The 17,061-nt window shown below is 35.3% G+C and overlaps 4 protein-coding genes and 1 long non-coding RNA gene across 8 annotated transcripts; 3 read left to right on the top strand and 2 right to left on the bottom strand.

Moving 5' to 3' along the window:
* LOC125220446 lies at nt 1-710 on the top strand. Its single transcript, XM_048122615.1, has 2 exons — nt 1-393; nt 459-710. Exons 1-2 carry the CDS (start codon nt 1-3, stop codon nt 708-710), a joined length of 645 nt encoding a protein of 214 aa, XP_047978572.1.
* Nucleotides 711-1,955: 1,245 nt separating this feature from the next.
* LOC125220448 lies at nt 1,956-2,667 on the top strand. Its single transcript, XM_048122616.1, has 2 exons — nt 1,956-2,170; nt 2,274-2,667. The coding sequence occupies exons 1-2, from the start codon at nt 1,956-1,958 to the stop codon at nt 2,665-2,667; spliced, it is 609 nt and encodes a 202-aa protein (XP_047978573.1).
* A 924-nt stretch (nt 2,668-3,591) lies between these two features.
* Nucleotides 3,592-7,166, top strand: LOC125222296. The gene is made up of 7 exons (XM_048124818.1): nt 3,592-4,272; nt 4,505-4,821; nt 5,322-5,474; nt 6,019-6,111; nt 6,234-6,292; nt 6,504-6,597; nt 6,766-7,166. Exons 1-7 carry the CDS (start codon nt 3,753-3,755, stop codon nt 6,976-6,978), a joined length of 1,449 nt encoding a protein of 482 aa, XP_047980775.1. The 5' UTR covers nt 3,592-3,752; the 3' UTR covers nt 6,979-7,166.
* On the bottom strand, nt 6,827-9,664 carry LOC125222297. Of its 3 annotated transcripts, none has more exons than XM_048124821.1 (6): nt 9,404-9,664; nt 8,387-8,492; nt 7,784-7,902; nt 7,585-7,706; nt 7,259-7,487; nt 6,827-6,961 (listed from the first exon to the last, which is right to left on the bottom strand). In XM_048124821.1, the coding sequence occupies exons 1-6, from the start codon at nt 9,407-9,409 to the stop codon at nt 6,920-6,922; spliced, it is 624 nt and encodes a 207-aa protein (XP_047980778.1). In that variant the 5' UTR covers nt 9,410-9,664; the 3' UTR covers nt 6,827-6,919. The 3 variants fall into 3 exon arrangements, with proteins under 3 accessions (XP_047980778.1, XP_047980777.1, XP_047980776.1); XM_048124820.1 differs by having other exon boundaries at nt 6,833-6,967; XM_048124819.1 differs by lacking the exon at nt 6,827-6,961 and having other exon boundaries at nt 7,045-7,487; nt 9,404-9,661.
* Nucleotides 9,665-12,230: 2,566 nt separating this feature from the next.
* On the bottom strand, nt 12,231-17,005 carry LOC125218484. 2 transcript variants are annotated; one of them, XR_007175963.1, is made up of 3 exons: nt 16,906-17,005; nt 12,912-13,023; nt 12,231-12,426 (listed from the first exon to the last, which is right to left on the bottom strand). It is a non-coding gene; the product is annotated as an uncharacterized LOC125218484 (long non-coding RNA). The 2 variants fall into 2 exon arrangements; XR_007175964.1 differs by lacking the exon at nt 16,906-17,005 and adding an exon at nt 14,725-14,778.
* Nucleotides 17,006-17,061: the final 56 nt, after the last annotated feature.

Below are 17,061 nucleotides of genomic sequence, written 5' to 3' on the forward strand. Positions count from 1 at the left end.
ATGGCTAATGATGGTTATGTTGATTCATCGCGGCGAATTGACGAAGAGTTGTGGGCCCATACGTCCGCGGAGATAAATCGGTTGGTGCAAGAGCACTTGCGCCAACAGAAGCAGTCGGCAGTCCCTCGGCCCATCCATCATCGAGTTGTAGTCCCCCGGGACCATCTCGGTGCCCACCAACGGTTGTTCGACGACTATTTTGCTGAGGAGTCGTGGTTTGGGGAGTCATTGTTTCGGTGGCGTTTTAGGATGCACCGACCGCTATTTTTGCGTATTGTGTTGGCTTTAGAGGCTCGGTACAAGTATTTCCGGTTCAGGGAGGATGCAAGTGGTAGACCTGGTTACTCGCCGATACAGAAGTGCACGCCGCAATTAGGCAGTTGGCCTATCGAGGTGAAGCCGACATGTTCGACGAGTACCTTCACATAGACGAAACGACTGCCCGCGAGTGTCTGCAGCATTTCTATCGGGGCGTCGTTCACATATTCGGGGATACGTATCTTCGAAACCCTGCCCCTGACTGCCAAGGTCTGATGGAAATGCACGAGAGGGTGCACGGTTTTCCCAGAGTGTTGGGCAGCATAGATTGTATGCATTGGGAGTGGAAGAACTGCCCCACCGCTTGGATAGGGATGTACACGACCGGCTTCAAAGGCAAGAATTCCACAATGATCCTCGAATTCGTAGCTGACTACCGGCTATGGATTTAGCAGTGCCTGGGCGTTGGTCTGACCATCAGTATCGTCGCCAACGACTACCAACACGATATGTGCTACTATTTGACTGATGAGATATTATAATCAACATGTTGTATAATACTTGGAATGGAATATTATAATCAACATGTTGTATAATACTTTAATATAAATTTTTGTTATAGTACATTCTTTTACTTTATTGGATAATACTCAATATGTCGTTTTTTTTTGCAAAAAGATTAAAAAAAAATTACTCATGCAACTTTAATTGTGATAAATCTCAGAGTCCTCGATTCCAAAGCTAAAACGATTATGATTTTTGATAGCTTTCAATAAATTTGATTGGATTTCATCATTGTCAAAACCACACATATGAAACACGTCAAATGAATCTGATTCATTTTATCATTGTCAAAAGCAAAGATATGAAACACGTCAAAGTATTAATTTAGTCGTATTCAACGGAACAACTAACTAACTTCTTCATCAATAAAAGGAAAAAATTCAAAATTATAAGTTACTAATAAATTTCTTAAACACCCACCAAATTGGGGTTACAATACAAATTTGTAGATTAAGGAGTAAAATATTAGTAATATAAAAAATATATTTATAAATTTTATTTATTCAAGGATTTTTTTCAAGTAGTCCTCTTTTAAGGCAAAACTTTTCAAGTGATCATACCTTTAAATTTTAACAATATACACAAAATATATGAGATAAACAAGCCCTGTGATCTTATATTAGTATGTTAGACCCAAAAAATGAGCATTGTATTTGAAACTTCTTTTAACAATATACCAAAACAAAGATGATATAAATAAATTTAAAATAAAATTCTGATTAATTGAATGCGCTCAAGAAAAAATTTCAAAATAAAGGGGAAAGAACAGAACAAAACAAAATAGGAAATGAAAAACGGACGAACCAAAATTGTAGAAAACAATATAAGGAAATAAAAACACAAAATATAATGTAAAGTGTATGTATATACATCTTGACATCCTATTAAAATTGATTCACTTTAAACTAATAGAATCAAGAAGATATTTTGAGCCTCAAAATACGCAAATCTTATTCATTCACTTTAAACTCTCAGAATCAAGAAGATTATCTTTGCGTAGACTGAGATAACTACAAAATATTATTGGTAATTCAACTCTATATATACGGCTCGTTGCACTTCATTTCATTTGCACTACTTATGTTAACGAGTTTCTTTTCCTCCTCTCCTCATTTTTCATATGTGGATAAAAAATGGCTAATGATGGTGATGTTGATCCGTCGCGGCGAATTGACGAAGAGTTGTGGGCCCATACGTCCGTGAAGATAAATCGATTGGTGCAAGAGCACTTGCGCCAACAGCAGCAGCCGGCGGTCCCTCGGCCCATCCATCATCAAGTTGTAGTCCCCCGTGACCACCTCGGTGCCCACCAACGGTTGTTCGACGACTACTTAACTGAGGAGCCGTGGTTTGGGGAGTCATTTTTCCGGCGGCATTTTAGGATGCACCGACCGCTATTTTCTGCATATCGTCTCGGCTTTAGAGGCTCCGTACAAGTATTTTCGGTTCAGGGAGAATGCGAGTGGTAGACCCGGTCACTCGTCGATACAGAAGTGCACCGCCGCAATCAGGCAATTGGCCTATGGAGGCGCAGCCGACATGTTCGATGAGTACCTTCACATTGGCGAAAGCGAAACTACTGCCCGCGAGTGTCTGCAACATTTCTGTCGGGCCGTCATTCACATATTCGGGGATACGTATCTTCGAAAGCCTACCCCTGACGACTGCCAATGTCTGATGGATGTAAACAGGAGGGTGCACAGTTTTCCAGAAATGTTGGGCAGCATAGATTGTATCATTAGGACTGGCTCCACCGCTAGGAAAGGGATATACACGACCGGATTCAAAAGCAAGAATCCCACGATGATCCTCGAAGCTGTAGATGACTACCGGCTATGGATTTGACATGCGTATTTTGGGGTAGTCGGGTCGAACAACGACATCAACGTCCTCCCGTCGTTGCCACTTTAGAACGAGCAGTGCATGGGCGTTGGTCCGGCCATCAGTATTTCATCGCCAAGGGCAACCATCACAATATGGGCTATTATTTGGCTGATGGGATATACCCTAGGTGGCCCGTCTTTGTGAAGATGAACAGATGCCCAACATACCCAAATAAAATTTACTTTGCGCAACTACAGGAGGCTGCGCGCAAGGATGTGGAACGGACATTTGGTGTGCTCCAGTCTTGATAGGCTGCGGTGAAGGGTCCAACACGTTTGTGGTATGAGGACTGCATTGCTGATGTCATGTATGCATGTATTATCATGCATAACATGATCGTCGAAAATGAAGGTCCAGAACTCACTGATTGGGCCGCTGAAGATGTTGTCGTACCAAGCCACGATATGACCACCGTCTCTGTGCGAATGGAGATACCCGGGGGGACGCCGAAAGGGTCCGAGCATTTGCTGATATGCGCTAACAAAAAGCTCATATTCGACTTCAGCATGATATAATTGAAGAGTTATGGGCTCGTAGGATTGCACGCTAATATCTAAAGTAATTTGTTTGAATCGTTGTTTATTTTTATTTTTTTTAAATTTACTAGTCTTTTTTTTTTGCAATTGTACTAGGTTGATTTTTTTATTTAATGAAATTATTATTGCACTTTTTCCGTATTCGTGTCCAATTTTAGTTCCGTATTTATTACTTTGTTTGTTTGGCAGGGTGTGGACTAGTCCTAGTGCTAGTCTATTACTGTGCTGTGGGAAGTCTTTATAATGTAGCCGGCGGTGGGAAGTCCTTGATGATGTGGCATGAAGTGTATTTAGCTAGTCCCTAGTGCTAGCCTTTTGACTAGTCCGTGCTATTGTGAATACTCGAACAACGAGTCATTTTTTATGTGGTGTTCAATGGATTATTGGCCCAGATTTTCTACTTCTCTCTGTGGCTGAATTTGCTCGTGTAATGAGCTGCTTCTTCACTGGGAATTCTACCGCTAATTTGTTTGAAACCAGTCATCATTCATCATCTTCGTGGTTAATTCAATGGCCTCATTCACACAGCCTCAATTCCTCTCCTCCCTCACTCCAATCAACAAGAACAATTTCACTCCCTCTCTGCAATACAAGAGCTTCACAACATCTAAAACCTCAAAAATCCAATCCTCAAATGCAGAATCTTCGCCAAATTCTGAACAAGATCCTGTTAAACTTGCATTGGCCAAAGCTAAATCATACAAAAACTCTGTAAAATCCGGCGTTCCAGCTCCGAAGATCGTCCAAACGCCTGAAATCGGTGATGAGAAGGACAATTTCAAACAAATCGAGGATAGTGATGTGGAAATGGATGCAACTTTGGCTGTAGATAACGCAAAACAGTATCAACAAAGCAAAATTCTCGTAGAGAATGAAAAGGTTGCTTCGGATGCAGAGAGCGGTGGAGATTCGGCAGGAGGGAAGGAGATTCCTCTATCGGTTAAACTCGCATTGGAGAAGGCGAAGGAATATAAGAAGAAAACAGGGGATGATAATGGCGGAGTTGCAGACAACCAAAACTTAGTTTCAGGTACTTTTTCTGTTGCTGGATTATTGAATTAGGGTTTATAATCAATCCCTAATTGGGGTTATTGATCTCCACTAGATGTAGTTTGGGCTTTTACTTGATTGATTTAATTGGCTGCCATTAACAATTTGGTTTGAAATTAATAGGACAAAACAAGCATCTATTTTGTTGTTGTATTTGATCAAAAGCAATCATTTGGTTTAGGCCTCAATATTTGATCTTCATCTGATTGTAGGGCTTAAAGGAGGGGATGAGAGAAGTGGTGGAGATAAGAAATCTGGTAAGAAGGATGAGCTCAAGGTTTCAAGTACTGATTTTATGGGACTAGGGTTTGCGGATAAGAAGAGTGGTAGAGGCTTGCCGGCTGGTTTAATTCCGTTGTCAGACCCTTTTCCGGGAGGGAAGTTGCCTGAGGTAGAGATTATTGTCGGAGACACGAGCAAGTTTGGCGATAAATCAGCACCCCAAGTCGAAGAAAACGATGTGGATCTCTATAAGCCAAAGGTTTCCACTTGGGGAGTCTTTCCAAGACCAAACAACATTTCAAAAACAGTACGTATGATGCCTCTTCAGTTTCTTACATTGGTGATTCGAATGCTCAAGTTTAGTTATTATGATAATGAAGTAGTATGACTTATAGAACTAGCCACAAAATTAGGTTGAATACTTTACTAAACAGTCACAGATTTAGAGAGAAAAATGTTTAGTGGCTTTATCTAATTTATCCTAATTGGTGATACTTAACTTCCTGTAAAGCTTATGAGTACTGATAGTCGTTAGTGAATATTTTCCATCAATAAACTATTTAATCTATTTTTAGGTTGTATAAATAGGACCAGTTTACTTTTGATGATTAATTTAAATAAATCAAAATATAGGTTAATCTTAATCTTAAGGTCTGGTAATTTGAGCTAATTTTGCTTGATTCATGTCATTCTAAAGGTTGGGTTAGAGACATCTTAGTAATAAGAGTAAAAAATACTCGACCATACTATGTTTTATCAAGCATGAAAGTAAACGCCCATGATATATATAGTCGAATATGTTTTCAGTTTGGTGGTGGGAGAACTTTACGGCCTGGGGACGCACTTGAAACTGCGGAGGAAAGGGCTGCCAAAGACGAACGAACAATGCAGTTGCTAGCTGCTTACAAGAGACAATATGGTCTAAACATTGATCCGGAACTAAAATCTGAATGTGAGAAGGTATGATTTAACATGGGAAGAACTTTTCCATCTTGGAACAATTATTGGCACAACTAGATTTTTATGATATTATTAAGTTCTTGAAGTATTATAGTTTATGACCCTAAAATTATGCTGTTTGTCTGATTTATGATCTCAACTTCAATTTATGTTGGAAATAGTCTGAACTCGGCAAAGTTGTGTAATCATAGCCAGACGAAATTACAGCATTAGAAATCTGGCTAGACTCACCCGTAAAATGTGTTTCTCACATCCTAGTTTTATTCTTTCGACATCAGCTCAAGAAACATGTTTTTAAGAGTGAACCTGTTTAGATCTCAGATGTAGGAACTTTCAGAGGCAAGCTGTAAATCATAATTAAAATTAATTTGCATTCTTTAGGCTATTTATTCTTTCACAATTCCTGGACTGTGTAGCAACTAGCAAGGTAACAAAAGCATGCATATATTAATAGCTAATGTAAATTTTGGCATGATTATATACCATAGTGATGAATTGTGATTATAGTTATAACACTCCTTAGTTATAGTGCGATCATACATAGGCATTGAAGGATGGTGACTCATTGATGGATCTCGGCAAGCTGAAGGAGGCGTCGCCCTTTTATGAAAGAGTCATGGAGAAGCTGCCGTTCAAGGTGACTGTTTTTTGTTAATTGATTGTGTTCCCTCCCACAAAAAAACCACCCAATGTAAAGAAAAAGGTGTTGGATAAGCGTTTATCTTCCACGCTCACTGTTAGCACACTTACATCTTGCAGAGCGAACTTCATGGATTAGCAGCTCTGCAATGGTCTATATGTCAGGACTCACTCAACAGGTTGTATTTTTATTCCTTTCAACAAATACTATGTTGAAGAAATTCTTTGAGCCCAATTTACATCACTTCATTTAGTTTCACTTGAACTTCATTTTCCTAAGTGAAAGCAGGGTATATCCGCATTCTATTATCAGAAAACTCTTCTTTCCTTGTTTTGTGCTTAAATTGATGTTTAGTACTGACACCTTGTGTGTGAAATAATGCACGGCAGATCCAATGAGGCCCGTCTCATGTATGAGAAGCTTCAGTCTCACCCCAGTCCTAAAATAAGCAAGAAGGCTCGGCAGTTCGCCTTTGGCTTCCAGGTAAATAATTTGTAAAATTTAAGAAGTTTGGAGTAGACAATCTTTGCTAAAATGCAAGTCATGATTTGTAACTATAAGCATAATACCACCACTTCTTTTAGCTGATTTATTATAGTATAGATGCATATGATATACTCCATAACCTCAGTTTACCTTTGCATTTTGCAGGCAATGGAAATGATGAAGGTTAGAAGCATGGCTCGTCCTTCGCTTAGCTCGGGTTATCAAAGTTATTTCAACGCATTTATACAGCAGAAGACAAATTATCCATTAAAAGAGGCTGAAGCGGATGAAGGTGGACTCAATCAAGCCATCCCCTACTTTATTTTTCTGGCTTCTCCCATTTTAATGGTGCTACTGATTGCTGCATCTAGGCAATAAATGAGTTTTTAGTTGTTGGGAGAGGGTGGGGGTGTTTCCACATTAGAATGTAAATAGGAAAAAAGCTAAGTAAAAAGCTCGTTAGATAAACTTTGAAGCAGTTGCGCAATATGATAAAATCTTGGAGGAATTACACTTTGCCTGTAACAACATATCAGTTTTTCACTATGTGCTAAGATCTTTCAATATACTCCTACTTCCTATGGAAGCAAAATTAAGGATTTATTTTCAAATGGCCTTCAACCAGAGGAGCTTCGTGAAGAATCGACTGAAGCTGTACCTGGTAATTCTCAAGAACACCTGCATCCGAGCTTTGATTGGTTTCACTCGAACTGGGTTCAGCTATTTCCTGCTTCAGTGATTTCCTTTTCTGTTCTTCATAGAACAGCTTTAAAGATTCTGCTGATGAGATGCACTGCACAGACTCGTGCAACTGTTGGATTCTTTTTCGAGTTTCCTCTGTTTCAACCAACTTTTCCTTCAAGGCACTGGGCAAGGAAGCCATAGCACTTCAAAGATAAAATCATAGGCATCAGATGTTCATCTTTTCTTTCTGTAAATAAAAGTGACAGGTACAAGAATTTCAAAAGCTGGGCATAAAGTTACCTACTAATCCCTCTCACACAACCCCAATTGTATCCAGTAAGCACAGAATCCTTGAACCCGATATTGAACCCTTCTTGTAAGGCGGTTTCCTTGCCAGCAATGAGACCATCACGGTAGCCCAACTACAAAAGATAAATAATGATGAGAAAAATTGGGAACTTCAGGCAAAAGGAGATGAAGTATATTATTATAAGGATACCGTGTGGAATTGATCATGCCTCCTATTCCACTCCCTGTCCATATCGAGTGCGTTACTCGATTTTTCAACAGAATCTTCACAAGAGTCGTCATCATACCACAAGTCATCTGCATCGCTTTCTGAGGCCAAACAAAGAAAAGCAATAAGAACATAAACATACAGGCTTGACCATCAAGAAAGCAAATGTCAAGTGATGCAACGAAATAACTTACTGTCTTCCTCAATACTCAATAGTTAGAATTTGTCTAATCTTAGGAAGAGTTTATCAATTTAGGGCATAAAGGGTATCGTAGCTATTAATATAGGGCATAAAGAATGAAAACTATCAATTTTATACTTGCAGGTAGAAGATTAAAGAGTTGTCTAGATAGAGAACAATGACAATATGAGGCTTAACGGATAGATAAACATGGATGCAGATTCTCAGTCTGGTGCGTTGTGAATGTGAATCTAGTAACCCAAGTTGCAAGCTGCATATAAGTACTTTGCCTGATCTATTGTTATTCTTTCAAACAAAATGAGAGTTTTTATTAAAAGATAATTAAGATAAGCTCCTATTTACAAAAACAAAGAGTGGCAAATGCGATAATAATATTTTCATACCATGGAAATTGTCATTCACTTGGACTGCATTCATTCTTCTATCTGAATCAACAATTGATGATTCCAGGATATTTGAATAGAGATCATTAGCAATACTCCCACGTGTCTGTATATGAAATGAAAATATTTACATGTTACGAGCTATGCCACGCCCACGTGCATATTTAAGAAAAATAAAACAACTGAAAGTTTTGATTCTCCAAGGCTGATGAAATAAAATCACAAAAGAAAGGGATGCAGAAGCTAGTGATACAAATGTATTGCATTTATTCTGCCTCTGTCATCCCAACCATATATCAACAAAGCCTTGTTTGACTGTCACTGCAAATGGAAACTATTTGTTGCTTTAAAATGCATAAAATTACTCACTTAAATTGGCAAGGAGAAGTGTAGTTTCTTCCAATCCCACTTCCATAGGCATATTTATATATGATGGGTTTGTAAATAAGCTCCAAAAATCATGTAAAATAACAGTATATTGCAATAACTGGAACAATGAGGACTTGCAAACACATTTATGCACGGAGGTGGATAAAAAATCAATGACTAAATGAAAATTAATTGCAGAAATAATACAAGAAATCTAACATTTGCCAAAATAATCATCCTATAAAAGGACCACAGATAACACTGCTTATTCAACCACTTCCCTAATTAATCAAATCCCACGAAGCTCATACACAATCAATAGATCGAAGAATTTCAATTTTAAAAAAGGTCTTTAACAGCACGCGATTGGTTTTTGTGATTTCTATGGCACCATGAAAACGCAAACTGCGAGCTTGAAAGCTTCATAATCAAACACCAATAACCTAGTACCAATTTAGTTTCGAACGTACATGGTATTAACAGCGCTAAAAACAACCAACATAAAGGGCGATTAATAAACTCAATAACCTTCTCACGAATCTTTGCAAAATTCAATAAAATGAATCAAATTAGGCTTGTAAACAATCCTATCAGACCAGTAATTTTGTGATCGAACTTGAGAACTGAAATTCATAGAGAGCAAATTACCTCCATGGTAGCTTCGAAATGATGATGGAAACGCTCGCGGCGGTTGTGTCGGGTGCTAGTGGTCCGGCGAGAAGGAGAGCCGGCAAGATAGGGCAGTGGAGCGGCGAGGTAGGGCGGTGGAGTAGCGGGTTAGACAGGCGGTGAGGGTTTCGCCGGTAAGGGAGAGAGAGGGATATGGAGGCGCCACTGGGATGAGATCCCCTACTGTTGGGGAAAAACACAGCAATTGATGCTGTGCTTGAAACGCATAAACTTGTTAATGAAACGCAAATAATCTCCTCTTTATTCCTTTTTAAATTTTGTTAATGAAACTCAAATAAAGCACACTCTTGCTAACGTCCTTCCTTTTTATTTATTTTTAGTTATCAAATCTTTAATCAATCCTACTTTTCATTATCTTTTTATAAGCATTGCAAGGTCTTCTTATATTGCTTATAGATCATATGGTCATGTTAAAATGTATATAGTATCCGTTAGATCTTGAAGTGGGTGAATGAGATTAAAGCTCACGTATTTTAATAAATATTTGATAAAATATCAATAAAAGGGTAAAAATAGTTAATTTGTTATAACATAATAATTTTCATAAATTTTTTTATATCAACGTAGTGTATTATTACAAACATCAACACACTCGACATGAAAATCTCTACACAAGTACCAGAAAATATCAACACAGTTTTATTGATATTGTACATGCATCAATTATTTGATATGCTATTTCAACAGGTGTATTACAAATATCAATGCAGTGACAATGAAGCCAAAAGCTTCCAAAGTTTCAGCATCACTAAGACGACCAACCAGAGACGGACTCAGGTGGGGTCGGGCGTGGTCGGCCGACCCCACCGCGGGTCCATGTTTACACCGGAAAACTCTATCTGTGTGTTCGGCGCCCCGCGGAAGCCTCACTTCCGACCCCACGGACGCTCCGAGATCCGACTCTTAAGAGAAATTAATAAGAAAATAAACTTGGAAAATTAAAGAAATAGAGAGAAGAAGACAAAAAGAATTTCGGGAGTTTGAATAAACCGGCAAAGTTTGAATTTCGTATGAGTCAAGTTTGTTTTGGTAAGAGAACTTTGAAAGAGAATGGCTGAACTGTGTAAGAGAGTGCTAGAAGAGAAAGAGATGTTGGCGTTAGTTTGAATTTATTTTCGTAAAACAACAAATATAATTTTTAATATATTCTTAGCATGTAAACTAGATTGAAGAATTCTTTTTGCTTTTGGATAATTTTTTAGTACTTAATGTTTATGTTTTAAAAAATTATACTTTAAATTTAATTAATAGTGTTATTTAATATGCGTGAGTTGCTTAATATTTATGTCCATTGCTTTTTTACGTTTTTGAATTTATTTTCATTTTTAGTTAATACGATTAATAGTAATATTTGCAAATATAATTATATAATACATTGAAAATATTAACAAAGTTAGCCAGAATAAAAGTAATGATAAAAAGTACAAGGAATTTTCATTAATTAAAAATATGAACATTTGCTAAACAAGTCAATGATATATATTTTTTAAATAATAATTATTTATTTTATTTAAAATAAAATAATTATTTTAATAAATAGTAGTATATAATTATTCTTATTAGTATCCGACCCCACGAGTTTAATTTTCTAGATCCGTCATTGGACCGACCGACACAACTGATCTTTTGTTAACCTTTTTCCCTCTGGTGTCTTTCTCCATAATCAATCGTAGACGGAGCCCCCACAACCACAAAACACGAATTAAGAGAATCATTCAATGAAGACATTGATCTATATGGCAATGCTCATGTTAGCATCTATTCACGGTTAGACTGAAGAGAATCAGACGATTTCTGCACATAAACCATACAATCTACTTCACCAAGTAACACAAGTTTCATAATATATCCATTTTTAGTTACTCAATCTATGCATTCGGCGAAGCCACGTGGCGGTTTAGTAGGTCTCTAAAGATTCAATCAAGGGAGGCCAAAATCCAAATCCCTACTTTTCAACTCCCTCTCCCCCCGAGCAACTCCATGCGACGCCTTTGTTGCAACGTCGACTCGATGCGTCTCGCTGAGACGCGATTGAGCCAGCAACGCGCCGCATTATAGGTACCCTAGAGCAGTGACGGAGCTAGAATTTCAACGATGGAGGCCTCAATTCATTGTTGAAATTGTAAAGTTTTTCTGGCAGCGACACTATCGAAAATAGTTAAGGCATGAACGTTAAATGATTGACTCCAAAATAAAGATAAGTGATAGAAACTAGAAATACAAGGAAAAAAAACAAAAGGTATTATAAGCGTCTTTAAAACACAAAATGAAAAATAAGTGAAGGTGAAAAATAAAAGTTATGTGTCTGAGTAAATAAAAAAAATTGAGAATAAATAAGTCGCAACCCATATGCAGAATAGGGCTACACGGGCTGATCCGTTTGGGTCGGCGGGTTATGCAGGCTGGCCCGAGTGGGTTACGTGTTAACTCATGGGTTGAGCATTTAAAATAAAAACATAACTAAAATTTTGGGTTATATACCTATATGAAGTATATATGGTAATTATATTATTAAACGCAACATCTATACATATATAAAGCCACAGTTTTGGCTGGCCCACTTTTCCCTCCAACTATAATAAAATGTGTACTGATCATATCATATAAAATTTTCTCATATTATATAATTATCTTTATTCCATGTTTCCATTGTTTTAATACAAGAAAGCAATTTCAAATGATAAAAACAGCTTTAAAGAATGATGTAAAGGAACAAACATTTAAGATCCAATAGATATATAAATAAGTCCAAGTGAAACAGCTATTAAAATTACTTCTTAGACAATAGATAAAAGACTTGAACTGTGTAAAGTGGTGCAATATGAATGACAAACTATGTAAATTGGTGCAATATGAATGACAGAAGTTAAGCTGTCAGATTCTGTGTAAAGTAAGTGGTACATTTCATATTCCCTTATACATCTATAATCTAAAATAAGATATCTTTGGCTTAGTCTTTAACAATTCAATCCACTGAATTCCTGCACAAAAACAAACAAGAGGCAGGGAGTAATAAGACCAAAGTAATAAGATCCAATAGATATATTAATTAGTCAAAAACAAACATGAGGTACGAGTAATAAGAAACATTATACAGACCTTATTATAATTAACTAAAACAATGATATATTTAAAAATAAATCTCAAGAAAGAAGTTAACAGGTATACACCTTAACAATTTCACAAGTACATACTAATTGTATGTAGTACAACACTAAGTTTTACATGATAAATAATAAGAGCAAAAGTTGCAACAAACCTAAAAACATCACTAAATCTGAGGTTAAACTATGAGCTCAACAATAAACAGTGCTTATTACACATGATTCTATTGAAAAACTAATTTTAATCTAATTATCCAAAGGATATATGTAAAACCAGATTCAAATTCAAATTTCAAAAAATGAGCCAAAGCACACACACTCCTCTATATATAGAACAAAAGACAAGGACCAAATGCACTCACCATTTCATATTCTAAATTCCAACAATGCCTCTGTTTACTTTGCTCAAAGATCTTCAACCACACACTTCAAAGTGGGTAATCAAAACTAGATGTGTTAGAGCATATGAAGTTTCTGCAGGAAGCAACAAGACAAATATAAGCTCTCTTGATTGTGTTCTTGAAGATAAGGAGGTATGCATCGAAATTTACAGATTTACAGCTTCATTATCAGTAATAAGATATTCTAATTTTTACATATTTTTATTGCAGGGGACTCAGATTCATGCAAGTTTCCCACGTGATATAATGCATAAATTCAAAGACCAAATCAAAGAAAACAAAGTGCTATGTATTCGCAATTTCTTTGTGAATAGAAACCGTCTAACAAACAGAGTCACTACAAACGAACACCGCCTATTTATGAACCCAAAAACTGAAGTTCTTGAAGTGGAAGACCAGAAATTTCCAGAACATGTCTTTCAGTTCAAAAATTTCAAAGAAGTGGCAGAGATAAAAAGAATTGACAAGGAGCCACTATTTGGTATAATTCCTTTAATCTTTTGTGGTTTTTGTTAAAGCTTTATACAAATTATATACAAATATAATTTATTTATTGACACAGATATAATGGGTGTTGTGGTGGATACTGGAAATGTGGTGACACAAGGAAACTCTAAACTCCTAGAGTTGCAGATTATGGATAAGTAAGACATCTTTGCTTTGATATATGTTTTAAACACATACTAAGTAACATATTATATTTTCCATGACTAGGCACAAGAAAATTTATTGCACATTGTGGGGAGAACATGTAGACTCTTATTTACATCAAATGGAGACTTTTAAAATTGAAACCATTCCAATCATAATTGTGAGATTCTGCAAAGTCAACATGTTTAAAGGTAATGATTTGAGTACAGTAACATATAGCATTTTTTATATATCACAGAAACTATATATTTTGTATTCTAATATTTGTATGATAAATGCAGGTGAAAACAGGGTTGGAACATATTTTAATGTCTCTAATGTGCTACTAAACTTTGACTGCAAAGAAGTACATGATCTACGCAAATGGTAAACAACACTTATTAGAAAAACATTTTATAGACACAAGTTACAAAATCTATTCTAATAACCATATTACACAGGATTTCTGGAGATACAAGGATTAGTCTTACAAAACAGAATGTTGGAAAAATTATCAAAAAGGCTCTTGATGAATATGAGGATCTAAAAATAACAAGCCTTGAGGATGTACTCTGCTTAGAGGTTCTTTGCAATATAACTTACACATTTGCAATCTTCTAATTGCATAGTAAATGAAAAAAATTATTATGTAATTAAGTTTGTTGATGCATGGACACAGGAAGGAAACTACTGGATTTGTGGAAAGATAGAGACAATGCTTCCTCACTATGGGAAATGGTTCTATTTGTCATGCAAAATATGTGGCAAAAAAGTTGATAAAAAAGGAGAACAATACTACTGCACCAAATGCACAAAACACTATCATGAAGCAATTGAAAGGTACTCTTTCTTTTAAAACAGTTTATTTGTTTCATATTTGTATTTCAAAAAAGAACTACTAATAAAATTGTTTATTACAGATATAGGTTTGTTGTTAATGTAGTAGATCCAACCTACAATGCATCACTATTGATATGGGACAGAGAGAGTCGCCAAATGATGGGAAAAAAAGTTGGAGAAGTTGTACTAGCAGATAATGAGGTATATATATAAGTATTATATAACAATATTTTAGGTTTGTAAACCAATATTATTTATTGAATAATATAATTTTATTTTCAGATAGGAAAAGAGGACTTCATACCATCAGAAATTGAAGAGAAAATCCTTGGAAAAACTTTTCTATTCAAAATAATCCTGCGTAATGACATGGAATACAGAGTGAATTACCCTTTTAGTGTTATCAAAATATGCACTATACCACATGTAATAGAGAAATATGTGCCAGCATCTCTTAACTCAAATAATACTGAAGTAGGAGAATCAAGCTTAAGTTTCAGTGACCTTCTCTTTGGATCAGACATTCTTAATGAGGTATATATTCTCAAATACAAAAAATTTATATAATAAATATTTCAAAGGGCTAACATAATTTTTGGCTGTTGTATTGGCAGATGGGAGATGATGGCATGCATAAACCAATTGCATCAACTAAAACATGTGCAAAAGGTGAAGAATGGATTATGAAAGCATCACTCAAAAGAAACTTGGAGGAAGATTTTGATAATTGCATGCAGGAAAAAAAGCTTAAGAGTAATGATGAGCAGGAGGGTTGAAGATAGATGCTTAGGGTTTAAAATCAAGGAAAGGCCAATCCTTTTGTTTTTTGGATCTGATGTTTTATTAAAAGCATTAGACTGTAAATAGAGGGTATTAGTAATACCATCACTTAGATGTAGTGAATGCAATTAAGATTGGCCTGTTATGTATTAGGATGTTCCTGCTGCTGTTTTTAGGGTTTAAAATCAAGGAAAGGCCAATCCTTTTGTTTTTTGGATCTGATGTTTTATTAAAAGCATTAGACTGTAAATAGAGGGTATTAGTAATACCATCACTTAGATGTAGTGAATGCAATTAAGATTGGCCTGTTATGTATTAGGATGTTCCTGCTGCTGTTTTAGTATGCTGTTTTAGTATGTGGAATATAAGTAATGTCTATTAGTATTTTAGTTTCAATTGCTAAATATAATTAAAAACTATTTTTATATATCGATCTATAAATATAATAATTTTATAAAAGCAGAATTTAAGGGAACAAATAAACAATAGAATAAATATTATGTTAAGTAGTTAATTAATTAATACACTTAGGTATTGTGAAACATCCAAAACTTGAAACAATGCAGTACATAAGAGAAAAAACAACTCACTCAATAATAAATGAATTTAATTTATTTATTAATACATTAAGGTGTAGTAATTTATTTACTAATACGCATCCAAAAGTGGAACTAAAGCAACACATATGATAACAGATAATTCAATCAGTAATAAATAACATGTTGTTTAGTTTATATACTAATACACTAAGGTGTAGAAATTTATTTACTAATACACTAAGGTGCAATGTTACATCCAAAAGTTGAACTAATGCAACATATAAGATAACAGAAAATTCAATCAGTTAAAAATAACATGTAGTGGAATAAAAAAATAAATATTTTAAACATGAGTTTAATTTGTTTCAGAACATAAATAGACCTTTGAGGATTCTTATTCTAAATGAACGGGTCATTTTAAAGAAGAGAGTATTAACTAAATTGAGTTACATATTATAATAGAAAAAAAGTTTGAAAGTAAAACAATCCTACATAAAAAGAAATAATATAAACAATTAACAAATAATCTTAATTCTTAAACTTACAAGCGTACATATAGACTAATTACTAAAATTTAAGTGGACTCTATATTCACCTAATAAAAGGTGATATATGCAGATATTTTGACCATTAGTTATCTAATAAGTTAGAAAAATTGTTTAAAATTGAGTTAACTCTATATTACACTAAAGAAGCATTCATTGACCAATGGTTATTGGTCACTTTTAATACAGTTGCATTGTTAACCGTGATCTGTGATAAACCCTAACTAATACCTATATCAACTAAGAATTACATAGGTGATCACAATTAAAATTTAAAATATTTATTTATCAGTGGACAACCATAAATACTCTCAGAAGAAAATTTTTAAAATCACATAGAAGACTCAACCCTCAGTTAATCATTTAGATATTCTGCTACTCCTTTATTTCGTAATAATAATACCATTACTAAGTATGCGCATGTTTGTTGTTAACAGAAATCAAAGATTGAGGAAGAAGACATTATATGCCACACTCTGCAACTATGAAAAGGCTTACAAAATCTACAAAGCTTACTTCATCTATTGAAGCCCAGACACAAAACAAGACAGGTATTTTCAATATATGTTTTAAGCTTTGTAAAATGAAAATTATGCAGTTAGGAAGAAGTTTAAGACATACCTAATGCAGCATATTAGCCTGAATTTGGAAGAAAATCGATACTGATCGTTTTCTTATCTGGTGGTTTCTCTTTAAGCTGCATATATGTAGTTTGATGTCAATACCTAAATGTTAATGAAATAGTTCCCTAATAGAGAGTAACTATTAATGAGTAGA

Source organism: Salvia hispanica, chromosome 4, assembly GCF_023119035.1.
Source record: "Salvia hispanica cultivar TCC Black 2014 chromosome 4, UniMelb_Shisp_WGS_1.0, whole genome shotgun sequence".
In the NCBI taxonomy this organism is placed as follows: domain Eukaryota; kingdom Viridiplantae; phylum Streptophyta; class Magnoliopsida; order Lamiales; family Lamiaceae; genus Salvia; species Salvia hispanica.

Excerpts from the sequence above, each read along its gene's own strand:
- LOC125220446 (XM_048122615.1), top strand. The coding sequence starts at position 1 with ATGGCTAATGATGGTTATGTTGATTCATCGCGGCGAATTGACGAAGAG. Across the intron at positions 394-458 it reads TAGGCAGTTGGCCTATCGAG|CATTTCTATCGGGGCGTCGT; the intron begins GTGAAGCCGACA and ends GAGTGTCTGCAG.
- LOC125220448 (XM_048122616.1), top strand. The coding sequence starts at position 1,956 with ATGGCTAATGATGGTGATGTTGATCCGTCGCGGCGAATTGACGAAGAG. Across the intron at positions 2,171-2,273 it reads TACTTAACTGAGGAGCCGTG|GGAGAATGCGAGTGGTAGAC; the intron begins GTTTGGGGAGTC and ends TTTTCGGTTCAG.
- LOC125222296 (XM_048124818.1), top strand. The coding sequence starts at position 3,753 with ATGGCCTCATTCACACAGCCTCAATTCCTCTCCTCCCTCACTCCAATC. Across the intron at positions 5,475-6,018 it reads TAAAATCTGAATGTGAGAAG|GCATTGAAGGATGGTGACTC; the intron begins GTATGATTTAAC and ends GATCATACATAG. Across the intron at positions 6,598-6,765 it reads AGTTCGCCTTTGGCTTCCAG|GCAATGGAAATGATGAAGGT; the intron begins GTAAATAATTTG and ends TGCATTTTGCAG.
- LOC125222297 (XM_048124819.1), bottom strand. Across the intron at positions 7,707-7,783 it reads GGCATGATCAATTCCACACG|TTGGGCTACCGTGATGGTCT; the intron begins GTATCCTTATAA and ends TATCTTTTGTAG. Across the intron at positions 7,488-7,584 it reads TGTGTGAGAGGGATTAGTAG|TGCTATGGCTTCCTTGCCCA; the intron begins GTAACTTTATGC and ends TTATCTTTGAAG.